General features: G+C 53.1%; 2 protein-coding genes and 1 long non-coding RNA gene across 3 annotated transcripts in view; 1 reads left to right on the forward strand and 2 right to left on the reverse strand.

Annotated features, from left to right (window-relative positions):
• Positions 1 to 1,797, reverse strand: part of ATP6V1B1 (ATPase H+ transporting V1 subunit B1) — an 80,770-nt gene extending 78,973 nt beyond the window's left edge. Inside the window, exon 1 of the mRNA XM_005291450.4 lies at positions 1,529 to 1,797. Within this exon, the coding sequence (XP_005291507.1) occupies positions 1,529 to 1,637 (109 nt within the window). The 5' untranslated portion in view covers positions 1,638 to 1,797. The remainder of the gene's footprint in view (positions 1 to 1,528) is intronic.
• LOC122174206 (uncharacterized) lies at positions 61 to 11,237 on the forward strand. Its single transcript, XR_006175727.2, has 4 exons — positions 61 to 281; positions 4,349 to 4,450; positions 6,495 to 6,583; positions 10,184 to 11,237. It is a non-coding gene; the product is annotated as an uncharacterized LOC122174206 (long non-coding RNA).
• A 64-nt stretch (positions 11,238 to 11,301) lies between these two features.
• VAX2 (ventral anterior homeobox 2) overlaps positions 11,302 to 16,439 on the reverse strand; it is a 57,890-nt gene continuing 52,752 nt past the window's right edge. Inside the window, exon 3 of the mRNA XM_005291504.3 lies at positions 11,302 to 12,758. Within this exon, the coding sequence (XP_005291561.2) occupies positions 12,279 to 12,758 (480 nt within the window). The 3' untranslated portion in view covers positions 11,302 to 12,278. The remainder of the gene's footprint in view (positions 12,759 to 16,439) is intronic.

Below are 16,439 nucleotides of genomic sequence, written 5' to 3' on the forward strand. Positions count from 1 at the left end.
CTGTGACCTGGGTGCGGTGCACATTTGGGGCCCCAGGGCCGTTGCAGGGCTGTGTATTACTCTGAGAAGCTGTCAGGCTGGGCTGACGTCAGGGAGTGGAGCTGCTGGGACCTCTTCCGGGAGTTCTCCTTGGGCAAGGTTAGCTGGGAGCATTTGCAAGGCCGGGGGCTTGAGGCGCTGGCTGTGTGGGTGGGACACAGACACTCATGTCTGCACACAGAGACAGCCACGCACACCCAGACCTGCAGTCTGCATGTGTCCAGAGGCAGAGAGGAAGACAGGCAAGTAAACACACACAACTAAATACACAAACAGATCCTGATCTCTCTCTCTCACACACACACACACAGACACACAACTAAATACACAAACGGAACCTGATCTCTCTCTCTCTCACACACACATACAACTAAATATACAAACAGAACCTGATCTCTCTCACACACACAACTAAATACACAAACAAAACCCGATCTCTCTTTCTCACACACAAACACACAACTAAATACACAAACAGAACCCTATCTCTCTCTCTCTCTCTCTCTCACACACACACACACACAAACGGAACCTGATTTCTCTCTCTCTCACACACCCACAACACCTGAGGGGAGGAGGGGTAATGGTGGAGACTGCTGAGTACTTTGCCAAGTGACTTCTATACAGAATTTGGGAAGAGATAGACTCCTTTGCCATCTAAAGTTTCTCACTGAGCAATTTCAGAGCCTGATTCTGTTCTCATTTACACTGGTGTAGATCTGGAGTCACTCCGCATTTATGCCGGAGTTGCTGAGAACAGAACCTGGCCCAGTGCCCTTCTCTTTGGGGTAAATGTCACCCTTTTACTTCAGTCTGAAACAGCCTCCCAGACAGCGAGCCTCAGTGTGAACACCAAGCATTGTATGAAGCTATGGGGCAGGTGAGTCAGCCCCATCGCATTCCAGGGTCACTTCCTCTTAGCCATTCTGGGCTGGGGGTGCAGCTAATACAAGGAGGAGGCAGAAGACAGAGACTAAAAGGGTTCCCATCCTAGAGGGAGTTCAGGACTCCAATCCAGCAGGCCCCATGTACACCCCCTGGCTCTCAGATGCCCTTGGTTGCCAGGGTTTGCGGAAGGATCCCTCCGTGCACTTCCCAGAAACGTGTACCAGGCTCGGCACTTCACCCGAGGTGCTCCAGCCACTCAGAAAGGACAGGTGGGGAAACTGAGGCACGGGGCAGGGACGTGACTTGCCCAGGACCACAACTTGCCCAGGGCCACAGAGCAGGGGAAAGAACCCAGGAGTCCAGCTCCCCACACCCAGCCACCACATCCAGCCAAGGTGGAAACCACGCAGGCTTGGGGGGCCTAAATGCAAAGAGCTCAAGTCCCCACAGCTCTCCCTGCTGCCCCCCCCCCCCATACACAGCCCCAGGCTAGGTGCTAGCAGGGCTAACATTATGGGTGAGGGGTGGCAGAATTGTTGCAGGAGGGGGACGTTCTCGCCAGCCCTGCTCCCCCCAGCACGGCCTCCCCGACGGTACTCACTCAGCCTGGGGTTGGTGACGTAATTCCTGGTGACGGCCTGGACATGCTCCTGGGCCCCTGCCAGCGCCGCTGGGTGCCCGCCGAGCCTCACCTCTACCTTGGCAGCCATCGCTGGGCACAGCTGGGGCGGGAGGGAGCCAGGGGGTTTTATAGCAGAGGGTTACGCTGCCCTGCTCGTCCCTCGCTGGCCCACACCGGTCAGATCTGCCCCTTTCCCGGCCCGGCGGGGGTTCGACCTGCCCACACAGGCCCCTGTTGACTGTAAACTGGGGCAACCTGAGCACCTGGCTGGGAGCCCGAGGACCTGAATGCAGGTGAAGGTCACCTGAGCGCGCCCACCTGGGGGTGGCTGAGTGAGACCGCAGCTCAGGGCTCTGCATTGAGCTCTGGGTGCAGGGGGAGGAGGTGGTTGTGTAGCTGTGTGCTGGGAGAGTAGGTGGTTGTGTGTGTGGCAGAGGGTTGTGTACCTGTGTGCTGGGGGAGTAGGTGGTTGTGTGTGTGGCAGGGGGTTGTGTAGCTGTGTGCCGGGGGAGTAGGTGGTTGTGTGTGTGGCAGGGGGTTGTGTAGCTGTGTGCCGGGGGAGTAGGTGGTTGTGTGTGTGTGGCAGGGGGTTGTGTACCTGTGTGCTGGGGGAGTAGGTGGTTGTGTGTGTGGCAGAGGGTTGTGTACCTGTGTGCCGGGGGAGTAGGTGGTTGTGTGTGTGGCAGAGGGTTGTGTAGCTGTGTGCTGGGGGAGTAGGCAGTGACTGTGTGTGGCAGAGGGTTGTGTAGCTGTGTGCTGGGGGAGTAGGTGGTTGTGTGTGTGGCAGGGGGTTGTGTAACTGTGTGCTGGGGGAGTAGGTGGTTGTGTGTGTGGTAGAGGGTTGTGTACCTGTGTGCTGGGGGAGTAGACAGTGACTGTCTGTGGCAGGGTGTTGTGTAGCTGTGTGCTGAGGGAGTAGGTGGTTGTGTGTGTGGCAGAGGTGTGTGTAGTAGTACTTAGGATTGTAGGTGGTGGTTGTGTAGCTGTGTGTCAGGGGAGTAAGTGATGGTTTCTTGTGTGTCAGGGGTGTGTGTAGCTGTGTGGCAGGGAGTAGGTGGTGGTTGTGTGTGGCAGGTGATAGTATAGCTGTGGTCAGCGAGTAGGTGGTAGTTGTGTGTGGTGAGGGTTGTGTAGCTGTGTGTTGGGGGAGTAGGGGTTGGTTGTGTGTGGTGAGGGTTGTGTAGCTGTGTGCCAGGGAGTAGATGATGGTTGTATGTGGCAGGGGGTTGTGTAGCTGTGTGTCAGGGGAACAGATGGTGGCTGTGTGTAATGGGGGGTTGTGTAGCTATGTGGTGGGGGGAATAGGTGGTGGTTGTGTGTAGCGTGGGGTTGTGTATCTGTGTCCTGAGGGAGTCGGAAGGTTTTTTTTGTGGGTGGAGCGAGAGTTGTGAAATTGTGTCTGTTTGGAGGAGAAGATAAATGTGTGTGTAGGAGGTTTTGTAATGTGTGTGCCTGCAGGAGAAGGGTGTATAATTGTGTGTGCTTGTACACGTGGTTTTGTGTGTGTGTAGGGGAAGATTGTGTAACAGTGTGGACGAGAAGGTGATTGTGTGTGTGTGTGTGTGTGTGTGTGTGTGTGTGTGTGTGTGTAGCTGTGTGTGGATGGCAGCATGGTCAGTCTTTGTGGCGCTTTCAGCACGGCCCAGCAATCTGAGCACCGGCCTGCAAGCCAGGAGCTAACCCATTCTGCCACTGCCTCCCTCTGTGGCCTTGGTCCAGTCACTTAGGGCTCAGTGATTCCCTGTCCCTGGTGGGCAGAGTGGGGCAGATCCAATGGTCCCAGTGCTCCGGCTGCCCTGAGGGCGGGGGGTGTATGAGACCGGGCTGGACTGGAGAGAGGACTGACGAGAACATAAGAACGGCCAGACTGGGTCAGACCAAAGGTCCATCTAGCCCAGTATCCTGTCTATGGACAGTGGCCAATGCCAGGTGCCCCAGAGAGAATGAACAGAACAGGGCAATTAGCGAGTGATCTGTGGCCCATTTCCAACTCTTGGGCTGGGGCAGGCGGAGAGGCAGCAGCCCCTTCTCCAGCTTTAATGTCTATGGTTGGATGAAAGTGTTGTGAGAGAGCCCGTGTGTGTGTGTGTCACTGTGTGGATGTGAGGGACCCTGTGTTATACGTTTTATTTCCCTAGGCCGGTCTTTCTGCCACAACAGGGCCTTAAAAACTCCCTCTCTTATACACACCCCCTACTCCGGCCCCACATCTCATCTGCCCCCCGGGGTTGGTTATCGTCCGCTCACCCACAGACGCCGGCTGCACACACTGGGTTGTTAGTGTAGGGTTGCGCGAGAGCACTGGGTTGCTCCAGTGGGGCGGGTTGACAGCATTTCTCAGATTTGATTTGTAGAAAGTTGATATTTTGCTGATCTGGTTTAACGTGGGGGGAGGGGACATTGGGAACGTTTCAATTTCCCCCCCTTAAAAATAGTCCAAGTGGGCAATGCTGCTGGCGTTCTGACGTTCAAACTGTGGGGCTGGTTCACAGCGACCGCTTGCTCCGCACACTTTGACGGCAAGGAAGAAAAGGCAGGTGGGCATCATGACATCACTTTTATTAACCATCAGAAACCACGTTGTTCATTAAAGTTTTACAGACAGTACTTATTTTTTCTTTTTCAAATTGTACACGTTACGATACATTTCCAGGATTTATCTCTGGTGTTCAAGACTGTTAGAACTGTGTGTGTGTGTGAGAGAGAGGGGCGGGAGCAGTAGGGTTACAGGGTTATTTCCTGAATGGTTGGTGTTGTTGAGATCAGATTTGATGGTGATTCATTGACTGGTTAAAGCAGACGTCTGAACATTTCTGGAGGGGATGCTAGTGACTTTGGAAGGAACTCTCTGTGCAGTAAGGAAAAAGCAGCGTGCCAGCTCAGGATCAGGATTTGAGCCAGGTAAAAATAGGAATTATCCTGTCCCTCCACCCAGGAGTTTTAGGAAAAAGATTTGCCATTTTGTTCTAGGTCCGTTAGTGGCTTTCCTCCCCCAGTATATTACTTTCTGCAAAATCATCTCCAAAGTATGGACGGTTTGTTGGTAGGGTTTTGGGGGGGTTGGTTCGTTTGTTTTTTTTTACATCCAAACTTGTGACATTTCAAATGCTCCCAAAGCCTAATTGTGTCATGACATTTTGGAATTTCAAAACTTTGGAGGCTCTCTTGCAAGAAAACCGGGGGGAAAGTCGGCCCTTTCTTCCTCGAAATTTACAAGGACAAAAAACAGCTCTCGAAGTGCAATGTGTTTGTCACCAGATCGGACCATTTCCCCCAAATTAGAACAAGACACGAGAACCCTTGCAAAGTTGTCAAACTTGCTCATGACTATTTCCCGGGCCCTTATTCAGGGTTTGGAGCACAGGGCCGGCTGTATTGGAGATGACTGTCCAGCCCAGGAGCTGGTCTCAGCCAGGGGCCAGCACCAGAGGAATGTGTATGAAACCTGCAGCAGGCAGATATGGGATAATCTGCCCAAAAGAGACGTTTCTGCTTGCCGATGCCCCTCTGTGAGAGGATCCTGGCCTTAAATCATAAGGATTCTATTTCTGCCAAGTTTGGGGCCTCCAGGCAAATATGAAATTCTTCGTATTTGAATGACAGGATCTGTGCACAAAGTTTGCCGCACGTGGCTGTGTCCAAGTTCAAAAGGTCGGAAATACTCCTCAGCAGGAACAAACCAGGAAATGCCCTTGAACATTAACAGGAAGCAGTTTGCTAGCATAAGGCCCCGATTCCAGGTGTTGGTTTTTCAGACAAACGGATTGCAAACAGAGCTGGAGGGAAAATGAAAAAGAAAAAAATGGCAAAAATGTATTTTTGGGGGAGTGTATCATTTTTTCCTGTCGAAACACCATATGTCAGCCAAAAAATGTAATAAAACAATGCTGACCTTTCCAAAACGGCCACCAGCCCCAGAGCTTGTAGGAAAACGTAGGAGGCAAAGTGTGAAAATGCTGTTGCAATTTTTTGTTGTTGCAAGTCAACCAAAAAGTCCATTGAAAAGTCAAATTTGGGGAACGGTAAACCAGCTCTGGTAACAAACCCTGATAAGAATAGAGAGATGTTGTCTAAGCAAATCCCCAAAGGGTGTTAGGTGCACCTTTGAGGCTCTGGGCCTGGGAGAGAGAAGCTCTTTATTCTGCCAATGATGTCTATGACTTTGGGCAACTCACAGGCCCCTCATTGTGCCTCAGTTTCCCCATATATGAAAAAGTGATAGTGATACTTTGCTACCTCCCAAAAGTGCCAATTAGCTAATATTTGCAAAGTGCTCAGACAGTGACATGCACGATAAATATTATTTCATAGATATTGAATTTAAAAAAAAAAAGAGTGAAACCTTCTTTATAAAAACATTTATTTTAAATATTTCCCTTCAAAATAGGGGGAGGAGTTTAACACACTGGCTAAGGGTAAGCGACTGGTCCATATAGAGGAAAACAAGTTACTCCTGAGAGCCGTTGTGGAGCTGGTCACTGAGTTAAAGCAGTAGAGATATGTGCTTTTAGTGCCCGATTCAGCAAAGCACTGAATCACATGCTTAACTTTAAGCATGTGCATGAGTACCCTTCCCGAACCGGGGTCTGGGTTTTGAAAGACGACTGGTTGACTCCACTAATGACCGTATAGGGGTTTACAAACAGCAACTAACGGGCATGGGTGGGAATGAATTTAGGCCAAAGATTCCTTATATAAAAAGCACCACAGAAACCCTTGGCATAACCCGTACAGGGCTTTGCTTTTAACTAGAGCCGGTGTGGAAAATGCCAATCAGTGGCTGCCAGCAAGTCACTGATTTGTAAATATTTTCTATGAAACATTTGTGTTTAGACAAAAAATGGAGCCAAAAGTGGAGGGAGAACGGATTGAAATAATTGGTTTCTGGTAAAACTGCTCCATTGTTGAAAAGCTAAAAATTTTACTGACAAATGTCTGTTTTCAGTTTGCACTTTTGTTGCTGAAAGACCGGGACCCAGGTGAAAATTTCCCATGAAAACAGGCCCATTGGTGGGCAAGCCGGTTTTGCAAAAGGTATGTTGACCGATGCTGCATTAATTACCTTGCCAGGAAGCCCCAGGATTTTGATTTATACAGGGCCGGCTCTACCATTTTTGCCGCCCCAAGCAAAAAACAAAAAAACCCAAACCACCTGGACTGTGCTGCCCCAAGAATGGACAGAATGTTGCCCCTTAGCACGTGCTTCCTCCGCTGGTGCCTGGATTTATACCCCCCAGGATGAGAAATGACCTTTCCACCATGTAGGGGATTTGAACCTGTAGCTTTACAGTTACAACCTAGAGCCTAGCCTAGCCGCACCCACTAAGTGGCCTTGAAAGGTGTCTCCACTCTCCATTGCTCATTCCTGAGGGGCAGCATTTCTGGCACAGAGGACACGGCCCAATGCTATGAAATGGCGAGGTTGCTAACCCCCCCGTCCTGTCCCCGCCCAAACGCAGCCGGGGGCTGTAACAAACCCTGAAAGCGCCGTGGCCCCGTTCTGCTAAACACAGAGAGCCGAGCAGGGGAAGGGGGATGCAGATAGAGGGGGAGGGGAAAGGGGGGGCAAATGAAGATAAAAAGAGGAGCTGGAGAGAGGGAACAGGATAGCTGGGAATGAACAAGGGGAGCAAATCAGACAGAACCCATGTTAGTGTGTAGCTCAAGGGGCTCCTCCCATCCCAGTTGCCACAGGGTGTCATCAATCCTGGTCTTGAGGACATCACCTCAGCCCCCATCCTGCCCTGTGTCACCGCACCGCCCACTCCCATGACCTCTCTCTCCCACCCTGCACACACAATCACTGACAGGATCGCAGGGGAAACCCACCCACCCGCAAACATCCAGGGCAGATCCTGCCCAGGGTGACAGCGGCGTCACTTCCCTGAAACCAACAAGGCATTTGCAGCTGGGATCTCAGTGGGCACTGGGAGGAGTGCCAGGCGGGCGAGGTCAACTGGCACCTTGCTAAGGATTCCCTGGGCAGAACGCGAGCTCGTGGGTATCATCTGTCCCTGTAAGGGCTAATCTTTGCACACACACCCCTGCCACCCCACCCCACCCTCATCGACTCCCAAGACTCGGCAAATATTGCGCAAAGCTCCAACCGGGTGAGCGAGTCTGCATGGGTGTCAGGAGATAAAGTGACCTGGGCTCCACCCAGCGGGCAGGGCCTGACCTGGGTGCTAGGCAGTGGGATGTGCCCTAGCCTCCAAACTCCGCCCCCTCCTCATCACCCCAATGCAGGGACACCCTGAGCACCAGCAGAAGTGCTGGGTTTGGGGGCTGTGGAAGTGGGGGTTGCTGGGCCCTACCAGGCCAAAATAGCGATGGGTCTGGCTTGATCCATTCCTGCTTCCCAAAGCCGGGCCTTTAATGCAGGCTGCTGGGGGCACCAAAGGGACCCTCCAGGCCCCAAACCCATCTGCAACCTCATGGCAAAAGAGCCTTCGCCGGGAGACTCAGCAGCGTCCGGCTGAGCTCTGAGCCCGAGGGGTGGCGGGATGTGGGAGAGAGGGACGAGGCGGGGGGAACCCCTTACAGATAGCAAGGCCAGGCCAGGCCAAACACCATGCTAAGCGGCAGACAGCAATCCAAGCACAATACGCCACAGGCCAAATCCTGGCCTCATGGAAGCCATTGGTCTCAATGGGGGCAGGTCAGGATCGGGCCCTAGTTTACAATCAGGGTGGGGGTGGTGGCACTTGTGACTTGTCAATGGCCAGTTGAAGGCCTGTGCGGCCCAACCCTGCCATCAAAGCCACAGATGCCAAGGCCAGATAGGACCATGTGACCATCTAGTCTGACCTCCTGCATAGCCCAGGCCGGGGACCTGTCCCGAAATAATCCCTAGACCCGAGGCTGTCAGGAAAACATCCCATCTTGATTCAAAAACTGTCAGTGCTGGAGAATCCACCACGGCCCTTGGTCAATTGTTCCAATGGTTAATTACCCTCCATTACAAAATTTACACCTTATTCCAATCTGAATTTGTCCAGCTTCAACTCCCGGCCATTGGTTCCTGTGAGGTCTTCCTCTGCTAGACGGAAGAGCCCGTTATTAAATAGTTGTTCCCCACGTAGGTACTTATAGAGTGTCATCAACTCACCCCTGAGCCTTCTCTTGGTTACGCTAAATTGACTGAGCTCCTGGAGTCTATCACAACAAGGCAGTTTTTGAAACCTTTCGTCCTTCTCCTGGCTCTTCTCTGGCCCCTCTCCAATTTATCAACTTCCTTCTTGAATGGTGGGCGCCAGAACTGGGCCCAGGATTCCAGCTGCGGTCGCACCAGTGCCAAATGGGGAGGTAAAATCACCTCTCTGCTCCTACCCGAGATTCCTCTGGTTATGCACCCCAGGGACCCCCTTGGCCCTTTTGGCCACACTGGGAGTTTGTGTTCAGCTGATTAGTTCCCCCCCCCCAAATCTCTTTCAGAGCCAGTGGGGCTTCAGCCGCTTGCAGGATCAGGACGTAGGTTTGCAAGGGAGCCAAGAGAGCAGGAGGAAATCCTGAAGCCCTTCCAAGTCGACTCGCATAAAGAAGCCTGTTGACATCCAGAAGGCTGCTTGCAGGGGCATAAGTGTGGATGTCAGGATCAGGCCCTCCGTCTGGGCCCGATTCTGAGAGGTACTGACGCTGAGCGCCCACAACCCCATCAAGGCTGCAGGAACTTGCAAGTGCTCAGCAGGCCAGCCCAGCTCCCACTGGAGTCAATGGGAGTTTGGCCCCATGTCAGGACTGCAGGATCGGGCCCATTGCCAATAATGCCCTTGTGTTCTCACAGCCGTTCTTCCCTCTGACACAGCCCACACATCCTGGGTTCACCGGCTTTCGGCCTGTTTCTGTGTCTATTTCCTTATTCCCAGGACCCAGATGGACAGGCAGACAGGAGCCCTGGCCAGCCTCGACTCTGATCAGTCAGGCCCATCAGCAGGACGTCACACACCCCTGGGTGTCTGTGGCAAAGCCATAGAAGTCGCTTATTGTGCCAGTTGCATCGGCAAAGAGACAGGGCGGGAGCAAGGCCATGGTGGGGGATTAAATTAGAGATGGGGGGAGGGAAACAGGGTGGCTTTGGGTTTAGCTCTGCCCAGCGTTCATTGGGCCTCACAGAACCAGATCAAGGGTGGTTTGAATCTGGGTATTATCTGATCTGAACGACCACTGGCTGGGGAGCCTGGAGAAACGCTTCTGAGTCTGATCCCCATTGCTGGGAAATGGGCCAGAACCGAAGTTCCACATTCCAATAAGCCCCAGGGGGCTTTTGAAACCCTTTTGTAAAGCCCTGCGCCCGCTTCCCACTTGCTAGAGGGCTGAACCCAAACCTGGGTCTGAATTTGGGAGGGTTCAAAATCTGGATCTGGATGACAATTTTTTCTCCTGATCCCACCTGTAAGGTCCAGTTACCGGGGTACTGTACCAGCAATTTCTCTTCTCTCTGAAAACCCTTCACCCACTGTAGTCACAGTAACACCACGCACGCTAGAACTGCGAGACAGGAAAACGAGTTCGATTTTTGCTTTTCAGTTTGGTTGCTTCGTGCATTTGATAACAATTTCTGTACAGTCGTTTTCAGGCTGTCCCCGTCCAGTCACTTAGTCTGTTTCACCTGTTGTTTGTGTCCCTCTTTCACAGGTTTCTAAAACAATAAGAACAGGCGACTGACACGGCCAGCGGCACGTGGGGTCAAAGTCGTGCCTGAAACGACATTGAACGAGAAATGCTCAAAAATGTTCAATCCAAACCGTTTTGCGGCGCAAACTGGCTTTCTGTTACTGCAGGACGTTCCACGGGAAATGCCCATTTTCCATGTTTTGAGCATTTAGTTAAACCCTCTCTGCCCCCACCCCCCAAATAACTACAAAGGCTGGTTTTCTACAGCCAAGCATTTTTAGCCAAAACCTGAAACATTTTCATTTTGGTCAAAAATTGTCATGGGAGGAGGGAGGAAAATTCCCAAGTTGCTTTGAACTTGGATGGTTCGAAACTGACAAACTTTCCACGGGTGGCATCTCTTTAAGGCAAGGACCAGCCTCAATCTTCCGACACCATCTGAGTGATCTTAAGGGTCAGAAAAGCTCTTGCTAAAGGCTTAGGTCCAGATCGTCAAAGGGATTGAGGTGCCTAACTCCCATAGGCACCAAAATACCTTTGAGGGTCTGGGCCTTAATGACTAACCCACATGCTGTCACTGTTGGTTGACAAGGAAATGTTTGGGTCTTAGGCTCTTTTCCCATGTCCCTAGTAGAAAAGCCGTAAAAACGTGAGTCACGTTAGTTAACAGCCCTGCATAGCAGTGTTTTCTAGCAGCTGTATCGTCCAGGCTGGCAGCCGTCCTGGGAGCGGTGTTTATTATCCTGCTTGGCAAGTGGGCCTGGACATTGGGGTGTTGGTGTGATACGTAAAAGTGATGACTCTCCAGAGATTGTTTGTTAAGAAGCTGTATACAATCTGTAGGGCTCCCCATTCATTTCCCATCTGGGCAAGCTGTCAGTGCTGGATATACCCTGTCAAAAGCCAACGGCTGCTGATCCAAACACCACACGCCCCTTTTGGGCCTGGGGGGATGCAAAGTTTTGGGTCCTTAAAGCTGCTGCTCTGGTACCTGCATTTGCACTGCTGCAGAAGAACTGCCAGAGGCCCCCAGGCCCGGCGGCAGCGCAGGAGAACAGTGAGGGGGGCTGGGATCCGTGCAAGGGGCTCTCTGAGTCCCACTCTTCTCTGTGCCAAAAGTGGTGGTGTGTGTGTGTTCGTGGGGGGGGGGGGAGGGCGGGGACTGAAAGGATCATTGGCACAAATGCCAACCTGTATGTACAGTACCTGCTTCCTCCTTCAAGCACACCCCACTAGCTTGATGGGATTAACAAACCAAGCGAAGGTAGTGCTGTCCTCATGTGCAACAGGGACAGATTAAGGCAAGATCACAGAGACGGGACTCTGAGCCTCCCCCTCCTGCGCCGGGCTCCCCAAACTCTCCCAAGCCACCTAAACAAAGGAGCACAAAGTTCTTTACAGATGGGGAAACTGAGGCACAAAATGGGGACTTGCCCAGAGGCAGAGCCAGGAATAGCACCCAGGACCCCAGACGCTCATGTCTGCTCTAACCATTAGCTCGCACTGCCTCTCTAATCAGCGGGGAGCTGCTCTTCCAACGTCACACCCCGCCCCTGAATTTTGTAACATCCCAACCCCCACCCCCCGGGATTGGCTTTAGCTGCCTGGGGCTTCCTGTCCCACTTGGCCTCAGTCCAGGTCTGGCTCCACATCCAGGGCATTGGGTGATTTTGGGCGCCTGCAATCAAATAGATCAGACAGCGACCGCGCAGTCTCACTCCATGGCAAAGTCAGAATAACACACATGGTGCCAGCAAACCTTCCCCCGTCCCTCGCTCCCCCAGCCTGGCCCCGACGGCAAGAGACAGAGCATCTGTGTATAAATACTACCTGGCTGGCACCCTGAAGAGGGGCGCCTTTGACCCTCTAGCAATCTGGGATCGGGGGGGCCCCCAGCAGCAGCGGTTTCCCTGTGCGTCTCCTGCCGAGTCGAGCATGTCAAACAGGGTGTTGCCTGCAGCTGTATTTTTATTTCCGTGACAGGAAGACACAGTCACACGCACGTCACCTGGACACTTGTTCAACGGGCTTTGCAATTCCACTGGCCACAGAACAGCCCCATGCGGGAGACGGGGTGGGGGCAGGGGGTGGGGATGATTTTGACACTGGTTTTTAGTTAAAGACTCGGCTTCTTGCTGGGTATGGGACTGTCTTTCCTCTCCAGCCGCGTGTAAGGCTCAAAGGCAGAGCTCCCCAGTCCGTAGCCGCTAGGTAGCTCGTGCAGGCTTCCCAGGAGCGGGCCGCTGAAACAGAGCGGGGTGGCAGGGAGCCTGGGTGAGGAAGAGGAGGATGCTAGCGACGGGACCTGCAGGCTGAAGGCTCCTGTCCCAGGAGGGCTGTTTCCACTGCTCAGCCCAGGCGAGGTGGTGCCAGAGGGAGCCAGGCTGGATCCGTTCCCGGCGGGGCTCCCGATGGGATTCGAATTTGGAGAGAGCAAGTTGGAAGGGGCCGGCACGGACAAAAGTCTCCCTTGTTCCAGGAGCCGGAGGATGTTACACGTGGCGAAGGATTCGGAGGTGGAGGACGAGCGTTTCTCAGAGTCCCTGCTCTGGTCCTTCTTCTGCTTGGTGCGCCGGTTCTGGAACCAGACTTTCACCTGGGCGGGGGCCGGGAGACAGACAGAGTGGAGCAGAAGTGGAAAAGAGAGAAAAACAGGGTGAAGGAGGCGAGGGGGAATGGGGAGAGAGCACACAACGGGAAGTAGGGAAAGAAGAAAGAGCAGCCAAGCAAGAAATGCAGAAGGAAGAGAGAGAGAGAGAAAGAGGGCGTGAGAGAAAAGGAGGGAATGGGAAAAGAGAGAAAGAGGGGGTGAGAGAAAAGGAGGGAATGGGAAAAGAGAGAGAGAAAGAGGGCGTGAGAGAAAAGGAGGGAATGGGAAAAGAGAGAGAGAAAGAGGGAATGGGAAAAGAGAGAGAAAGAGGGTGAGAGGAAAGGAGGGAATGGGAAGAGAGAGGGCGTGAGAGAAAAGGAGGGAATGGGAAAAGAGAGAGAGAAAGAGACAGTCACAACGTGTTAAACATCCTAGAGCAAATGGATTCAGCAACCCAGTCACCCAGTCTCCTTCCCAGGAGCCAGAGACAATGGTCTCCAGCCACCAGGGGATAGCAACATCTGGAGCAAAAGACCCTCCGTGGCAAACGCTGTGTCCCTCCAGGGGAGACGATGCTCCTGCGACATGGAGCACTCCAGGGCGGACGTGGCAGGTGGAGGGATCAATGGATCCAGCAGATGTGCTCTCCCTAGGTTGTGTCTGGGCTGCATCCATTGTCCCTTTAGGCCGCAAGCTCTTTGGGGGAGGGGTCCCATTCGCCACTCAGCACATTTACCCAGAGTGCAATGCGATGGCCGGATAGAAATAGCGAGCGAGAGAGATGGGAACAACCCAGACCTCGGAGCAGCCCCGAACTCTGGTGGATTTGCTTCTGGATCTGGAACCGACCTCTGCAGCTGAGGACGTGGCCTGTCCCAGGCCAAACCCAGGGACGTGGCAGATTCTCCATTGGGGACTGTCCAAAGCAAGATTGGTGTCTCTTTCTAAGACACACTCTAGCTCGACCACAAGGTATGGGCTTGAAGAAGGAATCAGGGCGTGGCATTCACTGGCCTGTGTCCGGCAGGTCAAACGAGATCATCATAACGGCCTCTGCTGACCTGGACATCTATGAACCAGACCCCGGATGTGGACATGCCTGGACTCTGGAGATGTCCAGAGTGGAAGCTCTCAGCGCAGGGCCGCCTCTCACTGAAACAAGGAGTGGGGCTGGGTTAAGGCTGAGTAGGCTCCAGATACACCAAAACCACAGGAACAACAAGGAGTCTGGTGGCACCTTAAAGACTAACAGATTTATTTGGGCATAAGCTTTCGTGAGTAAAAACCTCACTTTTTCGGATGCAAAACCACAGGCTCTTCCTCCAACCCCTGGATGACACTTGCCCTTCGAAATCCCAAGTCTCTGTTTTTCCTCCCAATCCAGGCAGCCCAGCCACCCTAGAGCAACCAGCTCCTCCTGCTACACTGCCTCTGACCCGTGGCCGACCCTAGGCCTGCTCTGACCTCACTGCCTAGACGCCAAAGGGCCGAGGACCCACTTGACTGTGCCCCTGATAGAGAAGCGCGACAGCGCGAGAGCCGGGTACCGAGATGCCAGGAAGAGAGATGAGATGGAAAGACAGACAGACAAAGGAGGGGTCTGTATAGGGAGAGAGATGAGGTGGATGAGGCGGGGGGATGGATGGGGACGGATGGAGGGATGGATGGACAGTCAGACGTGTTTAAATTCTAGCACTGTGGGCACTGAGCATCTCACTCACCCACGTCATTGACAAATCATGCCAGCGGGACCGTCAGTGACTCACATCATCATAACCTGCAGCCCTCACATACCCATTGACACCTCAGACCTGCTGCACTGAGCTGCCGGACCACGGGCAAGGAGCGGGTCTTGGACCCTCTCCCAAGCTAATAGTGAGGCAAGTGGCTTAGCAGGCTTAGATAAAGCCTGGGAGATTTATACGGCAGGAATAGCATCTGCAGTGACACCTGCTAAGACAGGGGCTCCGGATCCTCATGCTTCAGGGCACCAGACCAGCTGGGGTCAGGAGGGAATCCCCTCTCCCACGATATAGCACAGTCTGATGCCTGCTGGGGCCTGTAACTTCTATCGAAGCAACATGCACTGGCCACTGTAAGGCAAATCCCATAGACGATACCCTCTGGGTTGAACGGCGCAGGCCTGTGGACAGAGGTTATAACTGCGGAGACAGGACCTCAAGAACCACACTGTGGAGGTCCAAAGCTCACCTGAAGGGCCAGCAGGTGGGTCAAGGGCACCCACCTGCTGCCCCTCCCTAGCACTGCCTAGTGGCCAGTTTGGAGCTGCACTGAGATCTCCGGGTGAAAAGCGTCTCCTTCTGGGGCCAGCGGCACAATCCTGGGATCAGCGAGGGGCTAGAGGGGAGGGCATGGCAACCTGGGGAGGGGGAAATTCCTCTCAATTCATTGGGATCAGCCCTGGTTCCTGCGTGCCCTCGCCCACAAAGCAAGAGCTTCTTGGGGAATTCCCTGCACGGGGCTGGGCAGGACCCTCCCTGTTTCTAAGCAGCACTGGGGATAAACGGGGGTGGGAACTGGGGGCTCAGGAGACAAATTGAATAGGCCACAGACACTGAGCCCCTTCTGGCCCTGCAGGCTTGGTTCCTCTGAGCCAGGGGCAAGGAGACACTTTGGTTGGGCTGTGGGGGACGGGGGAGCATGCCCCACACTCTGTCCTTCCTGGGGATAACTAGTGGGTTTCATTTCCCAGGGCTCTCAATCCTGCCCCTTTCACCAGCGTGAAACCCACAGGGAGCCCAGTCCTGCAAGGTGCGGAGCGCCCGGATACACTCCTGTTCAATTGAGTGGGAGCTCAGCACCGCTCAGGGCCGGACAAACTTACAAATAAGGATGCAAGGAGGTAATTAAAGATCTAAGCGGGTCATTCCCCATGCCTGGTGATTTACATTCGCTGCTCCCATTAATAGCAGGGTGGGTGGGTTTAAATCAAAGTGATTTAAATCACCCGTTTTAACCCTGATTTAAATCAGCAGGCAGGAAACCTTGGTTTCTATTGAGCTTTGCATCTGTGCTTTTTAGCTCTTTTCCTAAAACCAGGTTTATTCATTGGTTGGTAACCATTAAGACACGCCGATCTTAACGAAATAGAGCGTTTACACTGAAAATGGTGCTTCTTTTTGCACACCGGGAGGATACCCCATATCTATCTAGATTTGTTTAAGCAGTTATAAAACTCAACTTACAGTGATTTAGAGTCTTTTTTTTTTTAAGTCAGTTTTTATCCACCCTGATTAACAGGCCAGAGGCAGGGCACGGCCGGGGCTCGCAGCAGAGTCTGTGGTGGAAGGGAAGTGGCTTCTTCCCAAGCCATGTGTCTGGCTCAGTCATCTCTTTTCTTTCTGTTAGGAAGCAGATTCAGAGGCATGTATCTACATAAGAACATAAGAACGGCCGTACTGGGTCAGACCAAAGGTCCATCTAGCCCAGTATCCTGTCTACCAACAGTGGCCAATGCCAGGTGCCCCAGAGGGAATGAACAGAACAGGGAATCAAGTGATCCATCCCCTGTCGCCCATTCCCAGCTTCTGACAAACAGAGGCTCGGGACACCATCCCTGCCCAGCCTGGCTATCTGTTCTTTGAACTGGTTAGATGGTGGTTGATGTCCCCTCCACCAAAGAGAAAAAAAAGCCCTGTAGATAACAGGACTGAAAGGAATGCAACC

Source organism: Chrysemys picta, chromosome 5 (assembly GCF_011386835.1).
Source record: "Chrysemys picta bellii isolate R12L10 chromosome 5, ASM1138683v2, whole genome shotgun sequence".
NCBI lineage: Eukaryota > Metazoa > Chordata > Testudines > Emydidae > Chrysemys > Chrysemys picta.